This window comes from Neofelis nebulosa, chromosome 4 (genome assembly GCF_028018385.1).
Source record: "Neofelis nebulosa isolate mNeoNeb1 chromosome 4, mNeoNeb1.pri, whole genome shotgun sequence".
Taxonomy (NCBI): domain Eukaryota; kingdom Metazoa; phylum Chordata; class Mammalia; order Carnivora; family Felidae; genus Neofelis; species Neofelis nebulosa.
In genome coordinates this window covers 88,922,720-88,948,738 of record NC_080785.1, presented here as the reverse complement: position 1 = coordinate 88,948,738, position 26,019 = coordinate 88,922,720, and the positions used below count along the sequence as shown (strand labels likewise).

At 38.7% G+C, this 26,019-nt stretch overlaps 1 protein-coding gene across 3 annotated transcripts in view; it reads left to right on the top strand.

Annotated features, from left to right (window-relative positions):
- The window catches only part of RELN (reelin), a 537,501-nt gene that overhangs the window by 291,507 nt on the left and 219,975 nt on the right, over positions 1-26,019 (top strand). For all 3 annotated transcript variants that reach the window (XM_058725343.1, XM_058725345.1, XM_058725342.1), the window contains exons 9-10: positions 7,538-7,634; positions 11,499-11,739. In XM_058725343.1, coding sequence (XP_058581326.1) covers positions 7,538-7,634; positions 11,499-11,739 — 338 coding nt within the window. The remainder of the gene's footprint in view (positions 1-7,537; positions 7,635-11,498; positions 11,740-26,019) is intronic.

Here is a 26,019-nt window from a genome sequence, read left to right as displayed (position 1 = left end):
GATATTGCATTTGAGAAACTTTTTAATACAGTAGAAAATGATTCCTGATGGGGAGATCAGAACTCGTGCCTTGGGGGTGATATTCTGTGTGGCTTATGACTACCTTGTATGACTTTGCAAATTGCTCGTTTTCAATTTTGCTGGGCCATTATAATAAGACTTTACTAATAAGCAAAATCATTCATCTGGCTGTCATTGTTCTTCACATTACTTTATCTGGTAGATAAAAATGTGCCATAATTACTGGTGTAATTTGTCTCTGATATTTTTATTCTGAAAGCAGACTGGATTATGGAACCGTTTAAGTCATCTTAGGGCATTTTCTAATTAATTTGTGGGAATTATTACCCTGTTGACTATACAGCAGTACCAGTTAATCTGTGGTGAGGAAATATGCAATATAGATATTCTAAAGTATGCTGTCGAGTCTCTTTATACTTTGACTCTTTCAGGCAAGTCAAAAGTCCTTAAGTCTCATCTACTGTTACAGTACCCTTTTTCACTAGAAACTCCCCTCAGTAAAAAGGAAGAAATGGAGAATTTGAAGTAAAAACATTATGGCAAACTTCTTTGTGATTCAGCCAGAATTTATAGAGCTCCTACTGTGTACCAAGCGCTGTTGCGGGTACTAGGGACATAAGTAATGGGCAAGACGCACATAGTTCCTACTCTGATGGAACTTGCATCCTAACAGGATATGGACGATGAGCCAGTAAATAATTAAATAAACACAATAAATTTAAATACTGGTAGTACTATGAATAATACAAAACTGAGTGATAAAATGGAGGTTGGCGATTGGGATAGACCTCTTCAGATTGAGTGCTCAGGGAAGGCTTCTTTGAGGAGGTGATATTTGCACAGGTACCTGAGGGAGAGGAGGGAACCAGTGGGGAAAGATATGAATGGAACGAGGAGACAGTAGGGTGTGAGGAAATTGACAAAGTGAAGGAGCACAGAAGCCCTGGGATGGAGTGTTCAGGGAAGAGAAAGAAAGTCCAGGGCACTTTATGGCTTGAATGTAGTAAATGAGAGGCAGCATGGTACGAGGGATGATCTAAGATGTACAAGACTGCAGATCACCAAGGATTTTTGTGTATCATGGTGAGGAGCTCATCCTTTCGTTCCTAGTGTGCTGAGAAGCCTTGAGAGGTTTTGAAGCAGGGAATAGAATGTCAAAAAATTTTAAAAGACTCCTCTGTTTTTGTTTTGTTTGAGAGAGAGAGAGACGGGGGGGGGGGCGGTTAGAGATTGCCCACATGAGCAGGGGAAGGGCATAGAGGGAAAATCCTTAACAGGCTCCACACCCAACATGGAGCTGGAAATGGGTCTGGATCTCATGACTGTGAAATCATGACTTGAGCTGAAATCAAGAGTTGGACTCAGGGCACCTGGGTGGCTCAGTCGATTAAGCGTCAACTTTGGCTCAGGTCATAATCTCACAGTTCCTAAGTTGGAACCCTGTGTCGGGCTCTGTGCTGACAGCTCAGAGCCTGGAGTCTGCTTCAGATTCTGTGTTTCCCTCTATCTGCCTCCCTTTCTCTCTCTCTCTCTGTCTCTCTCTCAAAAATAAATAAATGTTTAAAAAAATTAAGAAAAAAAAAGAGTTGGACGCTTAACTGACTGACCCACCCAGGTGCCCCCAAAAGACTACTCTGTACCCCCTAACTGCTGTGTGGATGATGGATCACAGGGGATAAAAGGGGAGCAAGAAAACCATCAAGACATGTTCATGACTTGATTGAGGTGGTAGCAATAGAGAGGGACATAAGCTGAACAGTATTTTGGAGGCAGAACTCCCAGCACAGTCAGATGGGCTGAAGTGGGAAGTGAGGCAAAAGGAGGAATCAAAGATGACCCCTAGGGTTTTTTTTGTTCATTTGTTTGTTTGAGCATCTGGTGTGGTATCATTTGAAATGACAAGACTAGTGGCTATTCAGGAGGTGGAACACCAGTACTTCCGGTTTTGACTTAATAAGTTTGGGATGTTCATTAGGAATGATAAACGGCAGTTTGGATTTGCAAGCGTGAGTCTCATGGGAGATACAATCCTAGGGATTATCTGTTGTAGATGTTATTTAAAGCTCTGAAAGCGGGAAAGACCATCAAAGGAGGTGGTGTAGGTAAGAGAAGAGAAAAGCACTAAACTAGTTTGAGGTCAGGAAGGAAATGGGACATGAAGGAGACTGAGAAGCAGCAGCCAGTGATGCAGCAGAAAAATTGAGAAGGTGGTGGAACCCAAGGGAAGAAAGTATCCAAGAAAAAGGGAGAGATCGACTGTGACAAATCCTCCTGAGAAGTAAAGTAACTTGAAATTGGGATCTGTTAATTTGGCAACATCCATCCACCAGTGACCTAACCAAGAGTAGTTTCAGTAGAAACCTGTCTGGGTGGCAAAAGAGAATAGGATGTGAAGATTTATTGACCATCACTGGATAACCCCTTTGAGTATTGCTGTGCAGGGGAACAAAAATAGAATGGGAAGGAGCAGAAGGAGGGGTGACATCAAGAAAGTGTTTTTTTTTAAGTATTTATTTATTTATTTAAAAAAATTTTTTTAAACGTTTATTTATTTTTGAGACAGAAAGAGACAGAGCATGAATGGGGGAGGGTCAGAGAGAGGGAGACACAGAATCTGAAACAGGCTCCAGGCTCTGAGCTGTCAGCACAGAGCCCGATGCAGGCCTCGAACTCACAGACCACGAGATCACAACCTGAGCCGAAGTCGGACGCTTAACCGACTGAGCCACCCAGGCGCCCCAAGTGTTTGTTTATTTTTGAAGTGGGGGCAAAAAGAGAGGGAAACAGAGAATCCCAAGCAGGCTCCGCGCTGTCAGCATAGAGCCCAATGTGGGGCTCAAGCTCATGAAGCATGAGATCATGACCTGAGCCAAGATCAAGAGTCAGATGCTTAACTGACTGAGCCACCCAGGCACCCAAGAAAGTCTTTTTTTTTAAAGATGGGAGGTGCTTTGTATGTTTCGATGATATTTATATGACGATAGAAATGACCCAGGAAACTCAGGGGGAGAGATGAATGATGCAGGAAAAAGAAAGGGGAAATTTCAAGGAGCAAGAGGAGATGGGATGTAGGCCATATGAGGAAGATCACATTGGTTAGAATAGAAACACTTCCTCCACCAGAACAGGAGGAAAGCAGAAAACACTGGTATGATGGGTAGAGAATATGATACATACACATTTGTGGGCAAAAAGATGAGGGCATTACTGTCTGTGTTTCTGGTTTTCTTCACTACATGGATTGCACTATTAACCTAATAAGAATGAGCTCAGACTTAAGATTTTATGTGAAAATTCTGAAAAATTAAAAAAAATTACCCAGTATTTTTATATTAACTTGATAATACAAAGCAAGTTATTAAAAAAGCACAAAGGCCTGGGCACGAAGTCAATAGCACAAATCCAGGACATCATTAGTGAAGTGTTTTATTGCAAGGCAGTTGCAGGGCAAAATGTAGCTATCTGCTTTAGCAAAGCAGGGAAGATGGCTTCTGTTTATATTTCAGTGCATATATTTCTTAAGCCATAAGACAAAATTTAAGACAATAATAGACTAGAAACGTTTTTGGTGAAAAATATCCATCACTGTCTGCTGTGGGGTTGGCTAAATAACCAATAACGATGTAAATGAAAGCTACCGTAAATGACTGTAGGTTTATATTTATCCTTTATCAATTTATTTGTCAATTTAAAATCAAGACTTGACAACCAAGACCAACCGGAAACAACATTGATGGAAGTGCCTTTAACACAAAATATCCTGTCCTCCCCGAAACTGTGGGTATTTCAGTAATCTTTGTATGTGTAGCTCTACATAAGAGCCAGATTTCTTAGACTGTTGAATTGGGATCCTCCATAATTCCTAAAATTTCACTAATTTTATTTTTGAACACAAAACTTCAGGGACGCTTAATCATTCTGTAGGTTACTTGTACCCTTGCTGTGGACAGAAATGAAAATATATGGACTGTCCTCATTTGCCTGTCAAGAACCAAATAAAGTATTTGGTTTTTTTTTTTTTTTTTTTTAATGGGAGAGAAAGAGAGATTGAGAGAGCACATGCATGCATGCCCATAAGCTGGGGGGAGGGGCAGAGAGAGAGAATCCGAAGTAGGCTCCATGCTGTCAGCACAGAGTCCAACGTGGTCTCCATCTCATCGTGAGATTATTTTTTTTCTTTAATTTTTTTAATGTTTACTTATTTTTGAGAGAGCTAGAGTGTGAGCAGGAGAGGGGCAGAGAGAGAGGGAGACACAAATTCTGAAGCAGGCTCCAGGCTCTGAGTTGTCAGCACAGAGCCCAATGCAGGGCTCGAACCCATGAACCGTGAGATTGTGATGTGAGCCAAAGTCAGACGCTTAACTGACTGAGCCACCCAGGCGCCCTTCATCATGAGATCTTGACCTGAGCTGATATCAAGAGTTGGATGCTCAACCAACTGAGCCACTCAGGCACCCCAAAAATGTTTGGGTTTTTAGACCAGCTAAAGTCCATCAGTGGCTCTCAGACCATACTTGTATAACCATGATCCTGAATTATCTTCCCTCTTTCCGCTGTTCTTTAAATCCTTGCAGATTTGCTACATTAGAGTGAAGGATTACGTTGGAAGGGATCTGAAGGGGAGAAAATAGATCTGTAAGAAGAGGTTATTTTGCATTTGACATTTGAGTTTGTCTTTCCTTTCCGATTTTAAATTTCAGTGTTGGCAATTAAAGATCTTTGATTTAAGAGGGGAAAGAAAGAGGTACCTGTTGCAGGTGGCGCCTGGTTATTACTGTCTCTTCACTGTGTAAAAGGTGCTTTGAGGTATGTGATAACTCGGCACCACAGCAGATGGGAGCAGGGGGTTGGGGGTGGTATTACCCACCTGTGCACATGGACACTGATGAACTCTTTCTTCCCCTCATCCCAGACAGAGTCAAGTAACCGTTGTCAGTCTGGGCAGTGAAAATCTTATTCTGCGGGCTGAAGGCTATGTGATGGTGGGGTTGTAATTCAGAAGGGTTTCTGTGAAGAAAAATTGTACCCAATATATGGTGAACAAGTACACTCAGAGTGGGAGTGGGAAATTGTTTACTCGTTGGACTGGTACCATTTAAAAATTTTTTTTAGTGTTTATTTTTGAGAGAGAGAGAGAGAGAGAGAGAGACAAAGCATGAGCAGTGGAGGGACAGAGAGGGAGACACAGAATCCAAAGCAGGCTCCAGGCTCCAAGCTTTCAACGCAGAGCCTGATGTGTTGCTCGAACCCACGAGATCATGACCTGAGCTGAAGTCGGACACTTAACCAACTGAGCCACCCAGGTGCCCCTAGACTGGCACCATTTGGAATGAGAGTTTGGTGGGGGTGGCCTCAGAGTGAGGCAGATATCCAGAGCTGACTGGTTCTCTTGGGGATACTTCTTCCAGCTCAGGCTCTCCCTCTTCAGTTCCCTGGTCTTGGGCAGCACCTCTTCTCTGCCTGGCCCCTCATACCCCATTCCCCAGTCCCAGTTTCCAGTTGTCTATCCCCGTGTTGGAGTTCCTTTCCGTGTTTGACTATCTTTTCACGTGGGAACCCTTTCCAGTGACCGGGGCTAGTTCTGTTCTCCAGGGTACATGTTTGGTCTCTAGGAACTGTGCATCTTTCTCCCACCAGTGGGTGGGTTCCCGTACTGAGGAACTGCTGAAGGATTATAAGCTGAGAGGTAACCGGATTCAGTTTACTTGTAGGAAGAGCACTGGCAACAATGTGGCTGGGTAAGGACACGTGAGGCTGGAGACAGGGAGGCTAACTAATCACTACTGCAGAGTCCTGGCAAGAGCTAATGAGGGTCTATTGACAACAGCAAGGAGAAGATGGATACATAAAAGTATTAATATTTCAGATATGAAAGAATTTAATGACTAAGTGGCTGAGGAAAAGTGATTCACCTGCCAGGTGCCTTTGTGTCTTATGGGTACATCATAAACTAAATTTCGCCACATTGAGATGGTGGCGTAAGGAGATGGGGAGAGAAGACCTATTTGGACACGTTTTTATTCTGATGTTTACCAGCTTTCCTTCTCTCTTCATTTGTAAACAATTTGCAAGGAATTGCCTCCTGTAAGGCACATTTTTGGTTATCATTTGTTCTACCCGTTCCTTTTTCAGGGATGCACCTCTGACACATTTGCTCTTAAGAGCTTATGGTGTATACAACATGAAGGAGGCACATAAATACCATTTAAATTCTTTAGGCTGATTTGAACTTTGTTTTGAAATAAACAGATTTTCTGCCAGTCCCTATTCTTGTTTGTATGGAAGTTTGTCCCACATAATCCTGGCCGCTTCCAATTCCAGCCTCACAGCTTGATATTTACTTTAAGCAGCTGCTTATGAAAGGTAAGATTTAGGAGTGATGAGAAGCGCATAAGGTGGGCTTCTGTTTGAGCTTAGGGTGGCCGGGTAGCTGTCCTCTGAATACCCTTTCTTGCACCCACATTTTGGCTGTGAGAACAAATCTGGGAAAACTGCCGTTTGGCCTTTTAGCACATTGCCAACTTTGGCGATTGCAGACTAACTGATGTTGTACTAAACACCACTGAAATAAAATAAATGAGTCTATTAAAGCTTGGAACTCCTGAGAACTACAAATGTAAAAACCGTCCACAGATGCCATTTGCTGAAACTGAGGCTCCTCTAGCAGATGGGTAAAACTGAAACATAAATTGAACTATTTCTTTTTCTGTTGGTTCATTTGTTTTTAATATGGTATGAAAAAAAATCCTGCTATTCAGTTACAAGAAACTTCTGGCATATGTTTTCATGGCTGTTTCGGGTATTCTGAGAAGGTCTTTGAAATCCTAACTTATGCTATGTGTTATTATATGAATTCATTGAATGTGTAGAAACAAATCCTTGTCAGAGTTTTAAAAACTTTCTTTGGTCACATTTCCAATATGGAAAATCATAGTGAGAAATAAGTGTTCACTATGGGACATAACATCTCTCTTTTAAAATCTTTAATGTTGGGCTATAGTAGAATAGTATCAGTCATATCTAACAGTTCTCATCCATTTAGTACTTGAATTTTTACAGGATTTTAGTTTCTTATATGCTGTCTAATCATTTAAATAAGACCCACACTGAAGAAGAATGGTGTTTCGTCCTCGTGCAATTTAATGACTTATATACTATACGCAATCACTATTAATTGATATTAACTTGCAAGAACCACGATGGTATTAATCATTCTATAATATTTAGATATTTTTGGCATAGAGCTCAGTATTTATTTTGTAATTTAGTTTAGAATTTTGTGTATCTGTAAAGAAATCTGAAAAATTTGTTTGCCTTTTTCCTGATTCCTAAAGTTATTTATCAAATAGTATTTATCAGAACCGATCACAAGAAATTTCAGCATAATTGGAAGAATGGGGAAGCAATTAAATAAATATTTAAATGGTTACAAAGTTATCTCACATTTATCAGGAAGGATGGTATGCAATTACACTGTTTTTTTAACTTTGAAACTTACTGTTATTGCTATTTACAGGTTCAGGTTCATGTCGCTTTAGTTACTCAGACCCCAGCATCATCGTGTCATATGCCAAGAATAATACCGCAGACTGGATTCAGCTTGAGAAAATTAGGTTTGTTATCATTTAAAGTAGTTTCATAAATTCTGACGTAGGTGGATTTCTACTTCCCTATTTGCCTTCATTCTACCATCGAATTTATGCTTCATGGTTAAAAGTAGTCTGGTTGTTAATTATGTTGAATTACATGCCTGCACATATTATTATCTGCCCTATTTGAAGAAGTATTGTTAAAAGTGGCATTTTCCATTCAGAATCTCCCACGGTTAGTAGAAGCTATAACAAACTATTTTTGGTTAAAGCACATTTGGGAGAATAACATTTATGATGGAACCCTCCACAAAGTAACATTACCCAGCTCTCTAGGTGGCTTGGCTAGTGGCTGGTTTGGAGACCTAGGACCATATGAGATTACCACCTAAATTTCTCCCAGTCTGTGATGGTAATGAGTTAATAGCCACTGGGGCTTTTGCGTTGAATGTTTAGTTCTGTCGTTTCTTTTCCAGCTTCCCAAAGGCCAGTTCTAAAATTCTATTAACATAATTGTGATGTAACTGGTGGTCATTTTATTACATTTTTTTTTCATTAAAAAAAAATCCCTCGAACTGTTAAAAACTGAGAACAAACTGAGGGTTGATGGGGGGTGGGAGGGAGGGCAGGGTGGGTGATGGGTATTGAGGAGGGCACCTTTTGGGATGAGCACTGGGTGTTGTATGGAAACCAATTTGACAGTAAATTTCATATATTAAAAAATAAATAAATAAATAAATAAATAAATAAAAATCCCTCGATAAGAAAATGAGGTAGGATGCTTAAGAAGCAGCTCGCTCGAGTTGAAAAAATGTTAAGTTAGCAAAACTCAAATGATACTTACAACTTCTGCAGAGCTTGAATCATAAAACAGCATTCAAAATGGATGCTTAACAGCACTCTCAACAATAGCCAAATTATGGAAAGAGCCTAAATGTCCATCAACTGATGAATGGATAAAGAAATTGTGGTTTATATACACAATGGAGTACTACGTGGCAATGAGAAAGAATGAAATATGGCCCTTTGTAGCAACGTGGATGGAACTGGAGAGTGTTATGCTAAGTGAAATAAGCCATACAGGGAAAGACAGATACCATGTTTTCACTCTTATGTGGATCCTGAGAAACGTAACAGAAACCCATGGGGGAGGGGAAGGAAAAAAAAAAGAGGTTAGAGTGGGAGAGAGCCAAAGCATAAGAGACTCTTAAAAACTGAGAACAAACTGAGGGTTGATGGGGGGTGGGAGGGAGGGGAGGGTGGGTGATGGGTATTGAGGAGGGCACCTTTTGGGATGAGCACTGGGTGTTGTATGGAAACCAATTTGACAATAAATTTCAAAAAAAAATGAAAAATAAAAAATAAAAATGTGAAAAAAAAAAAAACAAAAAACAAAATGGATGCTTAATTTTAGGTCTAGTAAGATATTTAAAGGAAAAAACTACCTTGAACTTTTATAAAGTAGTTATCCTGATTGATTTAGTTCTTAACTTAGTACAACTGAAGTAGAACATTTTCCATCAGTCTTGTACAGGTTTTTTACATGCTAGTTTCCTTATCATATTTCTATGTTAGAACAATTCTGATTTATTAGGGAGGAACTGTAAATATTAGGTTCTTAGTGCTTAAAACTAAACTAATCTGCCCAAAGTTTCCAGTAGTATTTCAGATTTATAAATTGTCATATGTCCAAGGTCTACTTCAACCAGAAACTGAGATAAGTGATTCTAACTTAGGCATTTTAAGAAACTGTCTCTCTCTGTGGCAGGATAACATATAATCTATAAGTACCTGCACAAGCCAAGCTCTGACATGCTGTGCCAATATTATAACAGCATTTTGCTATTCTTTCTAATTTCTAGTAGTTGTTATTAAAATGAATTCATATTAAATACTTATTTATATAAATGACTTTAAGCAAGGCAGCATAAATATTGAAAATTGTATCCATACCTCCATTTTTTATCTACCCAATAGTTATATATCATAGTTTAGGTAAATTGTCAGAGATATTTCTTTTTGGAAAAGGGCTACATATTTTTGATATGACAAATAATGAATGTATACATTTAATTACAATATATGAAGATCACATTCAGCTGTTTTTCACTAAACAAGACTTTCAATTTTAGACCATGCTGTAAGCTGTCATTCTCATTAAAGCAAATTTTCCGTACCATTTAGTGATCAGAGTAAACATGTTTTCAATCACTTCCTAGAACTAAAATATACCATTTTCATTGGTTTAAGTTCTTTCTGAGGCAAAAAACATAGTCATTATGAAATATTTTTTTTAAAAAGGCAACTGGTTACCCCCAAAGATAAGGTACACCATCTATAACCTACACTGACAATTCTTTGGATATATATGTAATTCAATGGTAAGTGAAAAATACGTCCTTTCTGTAGTCCTTTCAAAACTAATTTACAGTAAGCCCAGGGTACCACTAGTTTGCATTTTAGTACCACTTTTAATCTTAGCTAAAAGCAATCATTTTTACTATAGCAGGTTTCTACTTTGGTAGAATAAAATGTTTAATAAAAGTACTTTTATCATATAGCAGAAGGGCCTGGATTCTAACAGATATATGGTAAAAATCATGTTAAATTATATCAAGCTTTTAAAGACTGATCTGGATGACGTTGTGAAGAATTATAGAGCAATTAGTTTTCATGGAAAATCTCACATTCATATAGACAAAACAAATAAAAATGTATATGATTATTAGAAATAAAATAATACCAGGCAAAGACTTATAAAACAACATACAGTGGTCTCTGATTGATAGAAAATTTCAAGGTAAGAATCAAAATTAAGAAAATACTTTTATTGTTTTTTCTCATTTTTTTAGTATCAAATAAAATAAACTGTGAGATTATTTGAATTATTGAACATTTAGTGTCTACCACATGAAAAAAACTGTGCTGGGAACACTTTTTTTTGTAGGCACCATAGAAGCGTGTGCCATTTTCTCTTCCATTATTCCTTACTGGCTTACTTGAATGCACTCAGTGTCTGCCTTTTGTTAAAAGTAAAGCTCTCCAACATAAGGGAAGGGAAGCAAAAATAATATAAAAACAGGGAAGGGGACAAAACAGAAGAGACTCTTAAATATGGAGAACAAACAGAGGGTTACTGGAGGGGTTGTGGGAGGGGGATGGGCTAAATGGGTAGAGGACATTAGGGAATCTACTCCTGAAATCATTGTTGCACAATATGCTAACTAATTTGGATGTAAATTAAAAATAATTTTTTTTAAATTAAAGCTCTCCATAGTTTGGCTATGCTAGAATGTATTATGCTAAGCAAAATAAGTCAATCAGAGAAAGACGAATACCATATGACTTCACGTGTATGTGGAATTTAAGAAACAAAACAGATGAACATATGGGAGGGAGGGGGAAAAAAGAGAAGAGAAGAGAAACAAACCATGAGAGACTCTTCATGATAGAGAACAAACTAAGGGTTGATGGAGGGCAGTGTGTGGGGGGGATGGGTATCAGCAGAGCACTTGTGATGAGCACTGGGTGCTGTCTGTGAGTGATGAATCTCTGAACTCTCCTGAAACCAACCTTGCACTGTATGTTAACTAACTCAAAATAAAATTTAAAGAAAGTAAAGCCCTTGAAGACATTTGATGTTAAAACTGTCATCACTTAATATGGACATCTTAATCATCAGCGTATCCCAAAAGATTTAAGGGCTGTGGGAATAATGAGTATTTAATCTGTAATATATATAATGTTGAGATAATGAAACTACAATCTTAATTTAAAAAATTGATCTATAAGAAAGAAAAAAAAATGGATACTGTTGAACTTTATGTTTCATTTATTATATGGCACTCTATTGTATGGCACCAATTCCCATCTCACCATCTGTTCCAGAGCCCCTTCCAACATCAGCACAATCATCCATATCCTCTACCTTCCTGAAGACGCCAAAGGGGAGAACGTCCAGTTTCAGTGGAAGCAGGAAAGTCTGCATGTAGGCGAGGTGTATGAAGCCTGCTGGGCCTTAGATAACATCCTGATCATCAACTCAGCTCACAGACAAGTCATTTTAGAAGACAGTCTTGATCCAGTAGACACCGGCAACTGGCTTTTTTTCCCAGGAGCTACAGTTAAGGTTTGAGCTCTTTTTTGTTTCTTCTCCTCCACTCTAAGACCTAAAGCTTATTAATAAATCAAATCAAAGATAGCTATTCTTACCAAATCCATTGGTAAAGGAATAGGTAATATTCTTATTTATGTTACCTTCTCTTTTAAGGACGGGGAGTCATTGGTACAAAAACATTCACTTACTCACCCATTTAATAAGTATCTTTGAGGACTCACTGTGCCATGTCCTTGGCTGAGCCTAGAGAATATAACCACAGAAAGGCAGATATGTTTCTTCCCTTCACGTGGTTGTCAACTTAGTGGAGGTAGTTAGATATGTCAACATACACATATAAAACAACATAATTTCCATGATTTGCTGGGAAAGTGAGAGTGCCCTGGAAGTACAATATATAATACCAAACCCAGACTCAAGCAATTAGGAAAGCATTCCAGATAGGGAATCTAAGCAGAGGTCGAAAGGTAATTTGGATTTGGCCAGGTGGGAGGAATAGTGTTTCTAAAATCAGAAATCTCATACATAAAAACTGGGCAGTGAGAGCACAAAGCAAAAGTCTTAGACAATGTTCAAAATAGTTGTCTAATATTTTGAGTCAAGACTTGGATTAGTTGAGTCTGGAGACGTGGCCAGTGACAAAACCTTGAAGGTCTTGCAAGCTACTATAGAGTTTGAACTTTATCTTGGATGTGTTAGGGAGTCACTGAATTGCTTTTTTTAAATATATACCTTTTTATTTGATTTTTTAAAATATACTTTTGAGGATGGAGGATGGAATGGATGGGAGAATGTACATGTAGGGAGACCACGTAGGAAGCTTGTAACAGAAGTCCAGTGGGAGATCATGTTGGCCAGACTTAGGGGAGAATGTGGATGGATTTCAGAGATTTTTAGGAGAGAGAATGGAGAAGATTGGGAACCAGTTGAGATGATGAGGGAATAGCAGGTGTTGAGGACAAGATTTGGGCAGCTGGGCGGATGGCGGTGCCATTCATGGAAACAAGAAACAGAGAAGGAGAAGCAGGCTCACAGAAGTTGAATTCACTATGGAATGTTGATCTTCTTTTTTAATTGAGATATATTTGATATATAATATGGCAGTTTCAGGTGTGCAATATAATGAGTTAATATTTGCATATTTTGCAAAGTGATCATCATAATAAGGTTTGTTAACATCCATCAGCTCACATAGTTACAAAATTTCCTTCTTGTAATGAGAACTTTTAAGATCTATTCTCTTAGCAACTTTCAACTATACAACACGGTATTATTAACTATAGTCAGTCTGCTGTACATTGTAGACATGTTGATCTTGATAACCCTGAGGACAGGCAAGAAGAAATATTAGTTGGGAATTTAGATAAAGCTATCAGGAACTCAGAGGAAGTTTGGCAATTATCAGCCTTTTGAATAGAAATTGAAGTCATGGGCTTGCCTGCCCAGGGTATGTGGAACAAAAACTTGTGCCTAGGTGATTATCAAGAATGCCATTAGACCCCTGACTGGACCCTCTCAAGTTTCCAATATATTAAAATAAAATGCAAATAAAGCTTAGAGAATTTTTTTAAATGTGACTCACTGGCACAAAAAAATCTTGTGCTGTGGGAGGAGGTGAGATCGCAGGAGTAAAAGCAAGTAGAATATAAACATCTAAGATGCACACCTCCTTTTTCAAATTCTAGAAAAAAGATTCAAAACTATTTAGAAACCCTTCAACACAGGAAGTCCCCTGACACAATAACTTCTTGTTTAACAGATCAAACGCTAGGCATTTTACTTTCAGTTGGTGAAGCCACACAATTGACTGACATTAGGAACAGACATCCTCCTTTCTCAGTATGGGAAAACACCCAGTAAACTGTATGGAAATTCCTTCTGACAAAGACTCTAAAACTTTGGTCCCTTTACAAAGAGTCCATGGATTCCTTTCATGTGGATGTAGAAAAGAACCTTTGTAAAGATATCCCATGTCATATCCCACCACCACTTGATTAAGAAGGATTTCTGTTGACGTTGTTCAACATTGGCAAGAAGACACGAAAACCCAGGAAACACATGGAGACCTAAGGTCCTGGGATTCACATCCTTTTCCTATGATGATCATTTATCACTTTGACTCAGTAGCCTTTACTGTAGAAATGCAATTTTTTTTGCCTTGTTTTATAAGCTGTTATACTAATCTAATTAGCCATTCAGTTTCTTAATCGTTTGTATTGTATCCCACCCGTGATAAAAATGCATGAAATGTGGTTTTGCTTCAGTAGTGATGTTCAATTATATTACAAGTTTGTGTGGGTTATAGTTTTGCTTTGTGATCAATCATCCTACTCCCAAACTTACCATTCACACATTTGAGACCTGACCAGTGACCTACGAAAAAAACCACTGTAGTAATGATATGTATCATGCTCTTTGACTTGGCTATCAGGTAGAAATTTTTCTCTGATGTTTCTTTCTGAAAACTCTTTTTAAAACTAAGAATTGTCATTTTAAATAATCTGCATATCTATGCTTTTGCTTTCTGGCTCAAACATCTGAGCATGAAAAAAAATGCTTTTGTTGGGTGATGTGAAGTTCTAGACCTAAAAACTTTATATAAACGGTATGAAATTTCTTCATTAAATACGGCTCCTTGGAGCGCCTGGATGGTTCAGTCAGTTAAGCATCTGACTTCAGCTCAGGTCATGATCTCATGGTTTGTGGGTTCAAGCCCCGTGTCAGGCTCTGTGCTGACAGGTCAGAGCCTGGAGCCTGCTTTGGATTCTGTCTCTCTCTCTCTCTTTCTCTCTCTCTGCCTCTCCACTGCTTACACTCTCTCTCTCTCTTTCTCAAAAATAAATAGACATTTAAAAAAATTTAAATATTGCTCATTTACTTAGTGGCCTCTGAAATGAAAACTGAATACAAACACTTAAAAAGCATAAGCATATCTCCATGTTCCTGTTGAACCAGGGCACGTTGTAAACATTGCTTTACTTTGGACTTTAAGTTTTGAGGATTATGTTTGTTTGCTTGCTCTATTTAGATATTATCTTTTCTGTGTTCAGTAAAAGTTTCCAAGATGTTTACATCTTAACTAAATTAAAGAGTGAGCCTAACAGCAATTGAGAAAGTATGCTTAATTACAAAATGATTTAGTTAAGGAAAAAATGTCCATGTATATATATATATATCCTCTCATATAATTTTATCTTTATAAACGTGTTAGAGCAGGTGCTATATTAGCTCCATTTTACAGACGTGGAAAATGGACATAGAGGTGTTGAGTAACGTGTCCAAAATATCCTTCTCACCCATGGGAGAGCCAGGATTCAAATATAGGAATCTTACTTAATCTTGATTTCAGTCACCACATCGCTTTGCTCTTACGGGTCATAAATATAAAGTGGCGTGATTCTGTTTGTACCAGGTTTCTTCTCCACATCCATTAGTTAAATTATCTGCCCATTTTCTTCCCTATCACTCTCTGACTATAGGTTAAAAGATTCTTACCCTATTTCTTGATCTTGCTCCAGCTTTATTCCATTTGTAGTGCATGTTCCTTTCTCCAGATGACTGATTTTTATACATTAGAATTTGGTAAATTCAGCCCAAGCACTGGTCTCTTTCTTCTCTTCCACACTGTAACAGTTGATTTCATGTTCATAGTCCTAGTTACTGGTCCATCACAGGTATTGACTGTTGACCTAGAGTGAACTTAGGGGATGGGAGTATTAAAATGTCTTCCTTATGGAAGCAAGAGGCATTTGCAGTAATCTGTATGGGAGGTGAAATAGCATAAGAATGGTGGCATGATCACAAAAGAAAAATCGACAGTCTCATGGCAGCGGCCTGCCTGTGACAAAGGTGTTAAGAGACAAGGGTCATACAAATGGATGCCACTGACAAAAATTCCTGCATCATTCTTTCATAGAAATGCCATGACGATGCTCCCCCCATCCTCAATACCTTTGATGGCCTCGTGTTTGGACCTAGAGGATGCTCCCTAGCGTGTTAATTCAAGGCCCTTTCCAATCTAGGTCCGGCCTAACTTCTCATCCTTGTCTCCTGCTCCTCTGTGCTCCAGCCTCATACAGTACTGCATTTCATGCTCCCACACTTCAAACCTACTTTTCCACTGTTATTTTTTCTCTGCCTAGTAACTCCCAGCATCCTTAAGGACCCAGTTCCAGTGTCATTGTCTGTGTGAACTTTTGCATAGTAATGTCTCCCTCCTCTCTGTGTTTGTGTAACTATTAGATTGAACAAGCAGGAGGTGGGGTTGGAGGCTGGCTTTGGAAAACAAGTACCTCTGTGTCCCCCAGTGACCATTCAGATTCAGTCTGACAGCTTCTTTATCTCTGCCCTCTTTGTGGGTTCCAAGACTGCTGATAGACCAAATAAGTCATCCAATCACTTTAGTCTCCAAAGCAGTCTCAGTTCAATCACAGATATGATCAGTTTACTATTGTAATCTAAGCTCCAAGCTTCATCTGTAGCTTTTCCCCTCCTCCAGCTTAGGTCTGCTGCAAGGGGGATGGAGGCAGTGATCAGCTCCTTCTCCTTCCTCACCACCCTCATGAGTTTCGGCCTCTGAACCCTCCAGGGCTGGGTCTGCAGGAAGGAGAAGAGGCAAGAGGCAGATATTGTTAGAAGCTGGAATCAACTGCTTTCTTGGCCTAGCAAGAAATCAAAGATGGCTCTCTCATCAGTCTACCTTTGGGCTCTTTGGAAATCTCCCCACTCCTCAGTAATGCTGGGGAATCTCTCACCTGCCTTTCTTCAATCCATGTCTCATGTCTGCGTGCATTTTCAGCCACTGGGCCTCTGGCTAATGACTACAACCTCTTTCTACTGTCACCTCTCCAGGGAGCCATTTGGGGGAGGATCTTAGAAAAACTAAGATCTTGTGTCCATGGGCCCAAGCCTACTCTATAGTAAATACTCACCTTGGATCAGTGATTGGGAGGAGAGTTATTATTTCTAAGCACAGCCCTCTTCCCCAGCCATCTTCCTGGCAGCTCCAGGCACTAGTCCAAGCCCATACAGTATACTTTCCAAGTGCTTTCCTCAAGGTCCAATGCCCCACGTTTGAGGAGAGAAGAAGGTACCCTCCTCCTCTGATACAGTCATGGATGGGACCCGCAGTTTACCTCCAACCCTCTCTAAAGAAATCCTCTCTCTGCTGTCCAGCTTCCTACTCACGTTAACTTCGAGCTTGTATACCTGCAATGTGAGTGAGTGACTAAGCCCTTTTACCACCTCTTTCACTAGCCACTAGGGTGGCTCAGTCGGTTGAGCGTCTGACTTCAGCTCAGGTCATGATCTCACGGTCTGTGAGTTCGGGCCCCGCGTCGGGCTCTGTGCTGACAGCTCAGGGCCTGGAGCCTGCTTTGGATTCTGTGTCTCCCTCTCCCTATGCCCCTCCCCTGCTCATGCTCTGTCTCTGTCAAAAATAAATAAACATTAAAAAAAAAGAATGTGAAGTAGTTGCCACCTATTTTCTTGGGTCCTCAAGATACAAAACTAGTTCCATTTCAATATCCTGTTACATGGGACATATACCTCTATGAAAGAATTGATAACATTGCTTTCCAGTTATTTATGTTTCTGTCTCCTTGGTTAGAAAGTTACCTTCTTAAGATCAGGGACTATTTCAACCATTTTTGAATCTCCAGTGTTTGGCACATGATGGATTGTGTTAGATGTTAACTGAATGAATAAAAAGCTGGAAAAATACCAAGATCTAGTTACGAATATGAATTCGTATTCAATTCTAGTTATGTATGAATTCTAGTTACTAAATGAATTTCGTATTCAATAATGACTTGAAGGCAGCTGAAGATATTGTGAATGGAACTAGAGACAGTACAACTGTTAAGAAAGTGGGCTTAACTATATGGGTTCAAGTCTTGGCTTTACCATTTATTAGCCATGTGTTTGGGGGCAACTTATTTGACCTCTCAGTTCCTCAGTGTCCTCATCTGAAACAGGGATAATAATAGTATTCACCCCCAAGCTGTGATGATTAAGTAAGAAAATACATATAAAACTCTTAGAACAGTCGTTGGCACATAGAAAGTGTTTAAAAAATATGTCTTCTTTATTGAAACTTTGAGAATAAGCTCCATAGGATGTGAATATAGAGGAAAATATGTAGAAGGCAAAGGATTGAGCCAATGGCTCTGATAATGAGGATGGAGGAAAAATAGGATAGAAAAATATAGACCTCACAAATTATGTCATCCTTATGTGTCACTGAAGTACTATCAGAATAAATACATTAAAATGATTAGGTTGAACACAAGTGTTGCCCATATATGTAAGCTTTGGCAGGCAAAATAAATGGTTTCCAGTGGAATTAAATTTCAGTACCATTGATGTGATTGGAATTATTAATAGTTTTTTAAAGTTTATTTATTTATTTTGAAAGAGAGCATGAGTGTATGAGAGGGGGAGGGGGAGAGAGAGAAGCCCAAGCAGGCTCCACACTGTCAGCACAGAGCCCAATGCAGGGCTCAAACTCATGAACTGTGAGATTGTGACCTGAGCTGAAATCAAAAGTCGGATGCTTAACTGACTGAGCCACCCAGGCTCTTCAATAGTAGGTTTGATTTTTTAAACACTATGGTTCATAAAACAAGGGAATAAAAGTAGTGAGTATGTAAACTGTCTAGCTGATGATTTTGAAAATAATGTTTGGGAGTGTCAGGTCAAATAGGAAAGATGAGAATGATTCACATTCTCAGAACATATTTGTCTTCTTTAGATTTTTTTTTTTAGTTTCTTTGGGAATATTTAATTCATTTCATCTGAGCCTGTTCTTATTTATCTCAAGCAGGGCAGAATGATATAAGACCAAATAGAGTAATTAACTTAAGGAGTTTATGTGATCTGGAGAATTGCAATTATAGATCACCAGTTTAAATCTGTCCTGGGTTGGTAGAAGGCCATTACCATCTGTTGGCTCTTTAGCAATTAATATGAAATAGATGTGTAACAGTATTGGCTTTTAATATAAAATCTGGCCTAATATTTGTTGTGCTTTTTGATTCGGCATTGGTAAGCTGCAAGAGGTTATGGAATCAATATGTTCTCCCTATACAGCTTTCTCTATTTTTCCTCCATTCTCTTTCCAAGTTCATGGCCTTGCCTGACTCATCTTCCAATGTTTTTCCAGAAGTCTTGCCCATGTGGAAGAAAAAGCACACCACATTCTTATGCTTCTAATTACCATCATGATGTTTTATTTCCCGCAAATCCCTAAGCAGCCCTTTGTTCATGACCAAGTAGGTGGGGCTCTAAATGCCAATAAATACAGTGCTGCAAGTTAAAAAGCTCCCCAGAGCACCACCCTCATTAGCAATCTCCCAGAGTAAGCAGATCATGGACTCCTAAGGCAAGCTGACTGAACCCACTCAGTATTGAATCACCTGTCTTAATTATTGGTTAAGATTATTTTGCCTTCATTTACAGAATATTGCATCCCTTTTCAGCTTTTACAGATGATTTCTAGAATAATCAAGAATTGTCAGTTGTTCCTATTCAAAAGATACAGAGGACACTCTACCAGTTCATCTGCAGTTGCTGGAAAAACTATCACTACCACGGCCACCATCATATGGCATTGCCTCTCTCTGGCAGGTGGCTTTGGGTGTTTGTGCCACATTCCTCATGCCTGAAGCATGGGAACGATCAATCTTAGGGCAGCTTCTGGTGCTCCAGCCCTACAACAGTGGTCTTGGTTTTGCCATCAAGGTTTAAGGGAAATGAACTGATTTTTTAGCCCTTTCCATTTAAGACCTATAGTATCAAGGATCAGCATTTCACCTTGGGTAGGACTCTCGTATCCAGGAATGATACTTAACACTAGCATGGATACTAGATCATAATACATAATAATAGTAACCCTATGATGGTAAATCGTAGTAGCAACAATAATAGGAGTGGTAGTGATAATGGCATTAGGTAGTAATGATGGAGTAAGGAGTGGCATTTCATGAATGCTTCTTAGGTGCCAGAACTATGAGGAAGGCCTTATCATCCAAGTTTTAAATCTATAGTAGAGGGGCGCCTGGGTGGCTCAGTCGGTTGAGTGTCCAACTTCGGCTCAGGTCATGATCTCACAGTTCGTGGGTTTGAGCCTCGCATCAGGCTCTGTGCTGACCGCTTGCTCAGAGCCTGGAGCCTGCTTCGGATTCTGTGTCTCCTACTCTCTCTGCCCCTCCCCCATTCACGCTGTGTCTCACTCTGTTTCTCAAAAATAAATAAATGTAAAAAAAAATTTTTTTTAATAAATCTATAGTAGATAAACACAGGGTGTCTGTAAATGGAGGGCTAGCACTCCCATTTTCCTTAGTCACTCTTGAAACATCTGGACAAATCCACCAAAGTCATCTCTTTCCAGCTCCTCAAACATACATCCTGCAATTTGAGAACATCCTTAATTTCACGTTCAAAGAGAAACACTAAATGTAAGTTTTTGATGGACCAGCCTGGAGCTGCTGCAGCCTCCTTTCCGAAACTCACTGTCAAAGAGAAGGGCCCAGACATCAAGGAAGTGCTCAGAGGAGAACCCAGGGACAAAGGATGAGGAAAGAGCTGTGAGCAAGTTTTTTGGTTTTGTTTTTTTTTTCCTTCTGTTTTCTCGTGTTTTAATAGTACCCCATGAAAGCAAAGTCTCCAAATGAATCTCTATACCATGGAGGTGGATAGTAGTCAAGCAGGAGCTTCATTTTGTTTGTTTACCCTTATCTTTGATGGCAGCCAAAATTTGTATTTTGAAGGCATGAATCATTTGTGACTCTTTGGTATCTGTGTACGTGTGTGTGTGAGAGTGTCTGTGTGTGTGTGGGGGGGTGTGTGTTTTGCTCACTCACCATTAATAAATGTTTATATCTGCTCAGCTGGCCTGGTTACTCTCATCTTGCAAAGGCATAAATCACTGGCTTCTGTCAACTCTGGAATTGACCCACAGATTAAATGCAGATCGCTGTCAGATAGGTGCTATTCCCCATATTTTTTATTTTTAAAAAATCTTCCCACTCTGATTGCTGTGCCTGAACCTGCTAATCTTTCTCTATTTATTACCCTAGTTCATTGTGTGGATAGCAAAGAATTCCAGATTACTCCTTCTCCACATTTATGTCAACTTGTGGTGAGAAGTAAATCAACGTTAAATGTCATAGACTCTGTTCTGAAGGTTTGTCCTTTAGAATAGGCTGTGATTTGATCTCATGTATTTAAAAGAAATTTTCTTAAAAAGTAATCTTTTTACTTTTTTGAATTTATGCCAGGGATTTAGAGTTATTAAGTATACAGAATTTAGAAAGGCCATACGTTAATCTTTTCTCTATTACAACTTACATTTAGACAGATTGCCTCCTCTTTACTATATCTACTGTTGATAAATATGCAATAATAATGACAATTTTCCTGTTTAACAAACACCAAAGGCCCTAATGAAGACAAGAGCCATTAGGTAAATCAACAACCCATTAAGGAGAAACATCAAGTCTGAACAGGAGAGTCTATTAATTTTCTTATAGCTCGTGTACGTTAAGCATTTGCCAAATTCATTGTCCCAGTGGACGCTAGGCAAATCTCCAGTCCTGAATAAGAATTGGAGCTTTCATTCTGAGATTCTGCTGTCACCTAACACTTTTGCCACAAATTGTTGTATTGTTAATGGAGAATAAAGGTCATTATGTCCAAATTATGAAAAAATGTAAATTAATTTGTCTGAAAATTTAAAGTCTTAATACAATTTGAGGCTAATGAAAACAAATCTAAGACAAATGGCAGAAGGAATGATCACACTTAAAGCAGAATTCACTTTTAAAATCTGCATTTTGGGGGATATGTGCCCCTGGCAGATTGATACCTGCCTACTATAATGCCCAAGTTGTCTTCCAGAAATTAAGCACTCCAGAAAAAGTTTTCAAAAATCTATTCAATGATTTAGTTTTTTAGAGTACAAGGACAAACAGGAGGAAATCAGATAAGCTTTCCAGAAATGTGCTTTGCAAGTCGCTGTGCTGGAAACTATCTGGTGTGTAACTTGAGGGATTTGAGTCCCGGCTCTCTAATGAGGATAAACCTGAGCTCAGTAAGACTTGTGGCTAGTCCATGTTCCCATGTCTTTTTCCATTAAGAATCGGAATGTTAACTATGACTTTCTGGCTAGATTCCAGCTTGGTTAATTGCATGCTGTCTACCTAAATTCCCTTTGCCTGGGATGTTCTTCACTTTGGATTGCATTGCTCTTATTGTCATGTTTCCCCCAAGAGGTGGATGCATGACATTGTAGAATGAGCCAGAATATAATTTGTCAAGCTAATAAGAGTACTTTGGGGATGAAGGGTTAAACATAAGTAGTGTGCTTTTCACAATTTCCCTCCAATGCTGCCTATTTGTAGAGTAATTAATGTGGCATAGCATTAGTGAAACATGGAATTGAGCCAAATCACCATGACAAGGGTGGCAATAACACGGACTCCAGTAATTTTGATAAATTCTACCGAAAATAACTATTCAAACAAATCTCAAGAGCCTCCCTGACTGATGCACCCTTTATTTTGTTTGTTTGTTTTGGTCTGAAGCTGACATATTTAATTGCTAATTAATTAAAGTAAGGTTTGTTAAGTGAATGAATGAAAATGGGGACAATTTGCTGATTTCCTGAGATTCACTAGTCTTTAGTAGGCATGCTACCTACAGTATCTCATCTAATCCTCACAATTACTCCCATTTCACAGATGAAAAAACAGCCAGAGAGGCCAAATGGATTCCCCAAGATCAAACCATTTTAGTTTTCGCAGCCAAGTATGTTTTACTATAAAGCCAGCCCTTTTCATTCCTTAGTCTCTTGCAGCCTCCCACGTTGTGCCTGGCATCCTTGGCCTTAATTTGAGAAGGCAAGTCTGAAAACCTCAGACCCTGTGAAACTCAAGTTGATCCCCACAGACAAGGTTAACAACTGCCCTATGGAATTTTACATTGTTATTCTTACTCTCATTACTCCAATTCAAATCTGTCACTATTGCCATTTTAGAGTTGTCATAACTATTGCCAAGTAATTATACACTTGTCACAAAATATACCATAAATCGAATCTTTATGAATCTTGGTACGAAGTGGTTCAAATGTGAATGCTGAACGAATCCAGAAAATAATGAGAAAAAAAATGCTCTTTAAGCTCCCTAAAATTCACTCACCATGGTTGAATCTATTGTGTTGACTAGAGAAAATGCACTTCAGCCCTCCTGCACCTGGACTGTGTTCATGGCCAAGTTTTTGGTTTTTTAACTGGCATTAAATTACCTAGAAATTGAATGTGTGGAAAATGACAGAAATTCATTTTGGCTCATGAGAGAAATCATTCTTTTCCTATTTTGATTTTTTAAATACAGCATGAAAGTCTGTACCTTTAAAGACAATTGAACCAGGATGTAGAAAATATGTATTTCTATGTGATAATAGCTATAGCACAGTGAAAGGCTTAGGAAACACAATGATGTGCAGGCTGTAAGTCAGTCACTTTCTAATCACTCAGTCACACATCTCACTTTAATCCAGAAACTCCTATACCAATATATTTTATTTCCAGCCAGGCTTTGGCTAATTTATGACTCTGCCAACAATGCCATTTTAATTAATTTTATTCATCTTATTTCTCTTTCCTCTGCTCCTCACATCTCATCTATTTGCATTGCCTAGATTTTAATTAAAAAACCTCTCCTCTCTAAGGAGCAATCTGAAGTGGCAAAAATAATCACTTAAAATATTACAGTCATTAAAAAATTGGCTGTGGTGGAAGCCATGCATTTTCAATTTTCCTACAAATGATGTTTTAGCTTCCTTTTAAAGTGCACTTTGTATCTGAATTGTCTGCCACCAGCCAGCTTGGCTATCAAAAATGGTCTTCCAGCTGGGTGGGCTGAGTGACAACTCCTTAATGGAGGAAATGGATGGCTCTCTGCTCATGTGGAGGGGAAGCCATACCAGGCAGATTTCATTCCATCTGCCACCAGCTCTCTGCAAGCTGGCATTGCCCAAATGCCCAATATACTCATTCCAAAGAAAAGGGTATCGTCAAAAAAATAAATTGTAACGCTACAGATGTCTGAAAGAATCATGGGGGGCCATTAGACCCTAGGGAGGTAATATTAAGAGGTGCCTCAGTGTTCATCTTTGACGAAAACCTAATTAAACTATGGTGGGGGCGATTGCAAGTCCTTTTACAAGTACAGAGGTGAAGTCATTACCATTTTCAGCAGAGTATAGGCAGCAACCTTAGAAAAATGCTATCCTGAATTGTGGCCAAGGACTTGTTATATTGAGGAATTTGCACTGATGTTTCCTGTTGATGCTTTTCTGAATGGCAAATTCTTGTCACTTAGCTACACTGTGTTCTGCTTTTCAAGTAAAGGAATCCCATTTAACTGCAAAGTAGGAAAATAGTTTCGTTTGACAAATACAAACAAATAAGGACTATATTTAAGGGATTTTTAAAAATTGGGGCTCTCTAGGGGCACCTGGGTGGCTCAGTCGGTTAAGTGTCCGACTTCGGCTCAGGTCGTGATCTTGTGGTCCGTGAGTTCGAGCCCCGCTTCGGGCTCTGTGCAGACAGCTCAGAGCCTGGAGCCTGTTTCAGATTCTGTATCTCCCTCTCTATCTGTCCCTCCCCTGCTCATGCTCTGTCTCTCTCTCTCTGTCTCAGAAATAAATAAACGTTAAAAAAATTTTTTAAAAAATTGGGGATCTCTAGTACTTAGAAGTATAAAGTATATGTCATTGATCAGTGCTAAAATAGTGACACAAAGTAAAAATAATTATAATTAATATCATAATTAATGTACCTTATGAGGGCTAGACATAGAAATGTTTAGAGCCATCTTCAGAACTTATACTTTTATTTTGCCCCAAATACATGCTTAGTTACCTGATATATAGTCACCATAAGTCAGTCAAAAGCTATGACTCAAGAAATAAAATTTTATGATCGTTTGCTCAAAAAAAACCTGATAGATTTTTAGTATACTCAGAGTACTCCTGAATTCCAAAATATTCTTGTTTTTATCATTTCAAGAGCTCATGTATTTCACAAAGTTAGACATTCTACTTTCCTTTGAACTTGTTTAGATTTTTATTGTTATTGCATATAAATGACATGAGTTTGAATAGATGCTGAACAAGAACAACTGGGTATTAAAATCACTGAAAGCAATTTCCTGAAATTCTTTTCATACTTTCAATGTGCATTTTTCTTGGATCTTAAACATAATATACTGATAATATACAATGCAAGTTCTTCCGTAAGAAAAGTGGCAACAAGTATCTTGCATTATTAAATTTTCCTGTCCTTGGAGAATTTTTGGTAATCTGCCAAAATTTGGAGGACTTTTAAAGTTCTAATTGATGGTTCTATCTGCTCTTAAAGTGAATGAATGTTGCAGTATTTTTACCATATGATATTGTGGGTCATATTCTTTCACATTTTACTAATGGTTTTAAGTTGATCTGAAGAATTTTAATGACTATTCTAATGAGAAACACAATTAAAAATAGATTTAAATATGTTTCCATTTCTCTATCACCTACTGCTAAGAGTATGGAATATAATATCTTATTTTTGGCAAAAATATATATTCAGAAATAAAATGGTGATTATTTTATACCAACAGAAGTTTAAAAACACACTTCCACATGCAATATTACTTGTGCTTCTAACAACATCTGTAGGGAATAGATATTATTGATACTACTCTATAGCTTGAGAAACTGAGGCCTAGAGGGGTAACGGACTTATGCAAAACGCGTAGCTATTAAGTAGAGTAAATGTATTTGAACACACCTTCTGATTCCCTTCCTCAAACTCCTTGAGGATGGACAGTAACTGAGTTTTCATTCTTTGCCATCTTGATTGTGTTTGGTTTCTAGTATTTTGTTCTTTTCCAACTTTCATCTCCTCAATTCATGTAAGTGCTGAATTAATTGAGGTAGATTTTAGGGGAGGGTTCAAGCAACCCCATAACCAAGGAGGCCATGAATTCCTGTCCAGAAGCAGAGATGCCGTATCAAACAAGCAGAGGTCCAGGGATTCTATCCCAATCCAAATGCATTCAGGCATAAATTCTTAGTTTGGAGAATATCTTGGAAACCAGGCCCATTCTAAGATTTTGAGCCCCTGTGACCAATCCTAAAATAGAAATCACATGAAACTCTAAATTGCCTTGTAACTGATTTAGGAATCCTCAGAATGAGAACCCTAAACTGTCCCTCTGCCTCTCACAGGATTCTTTTTTTTTC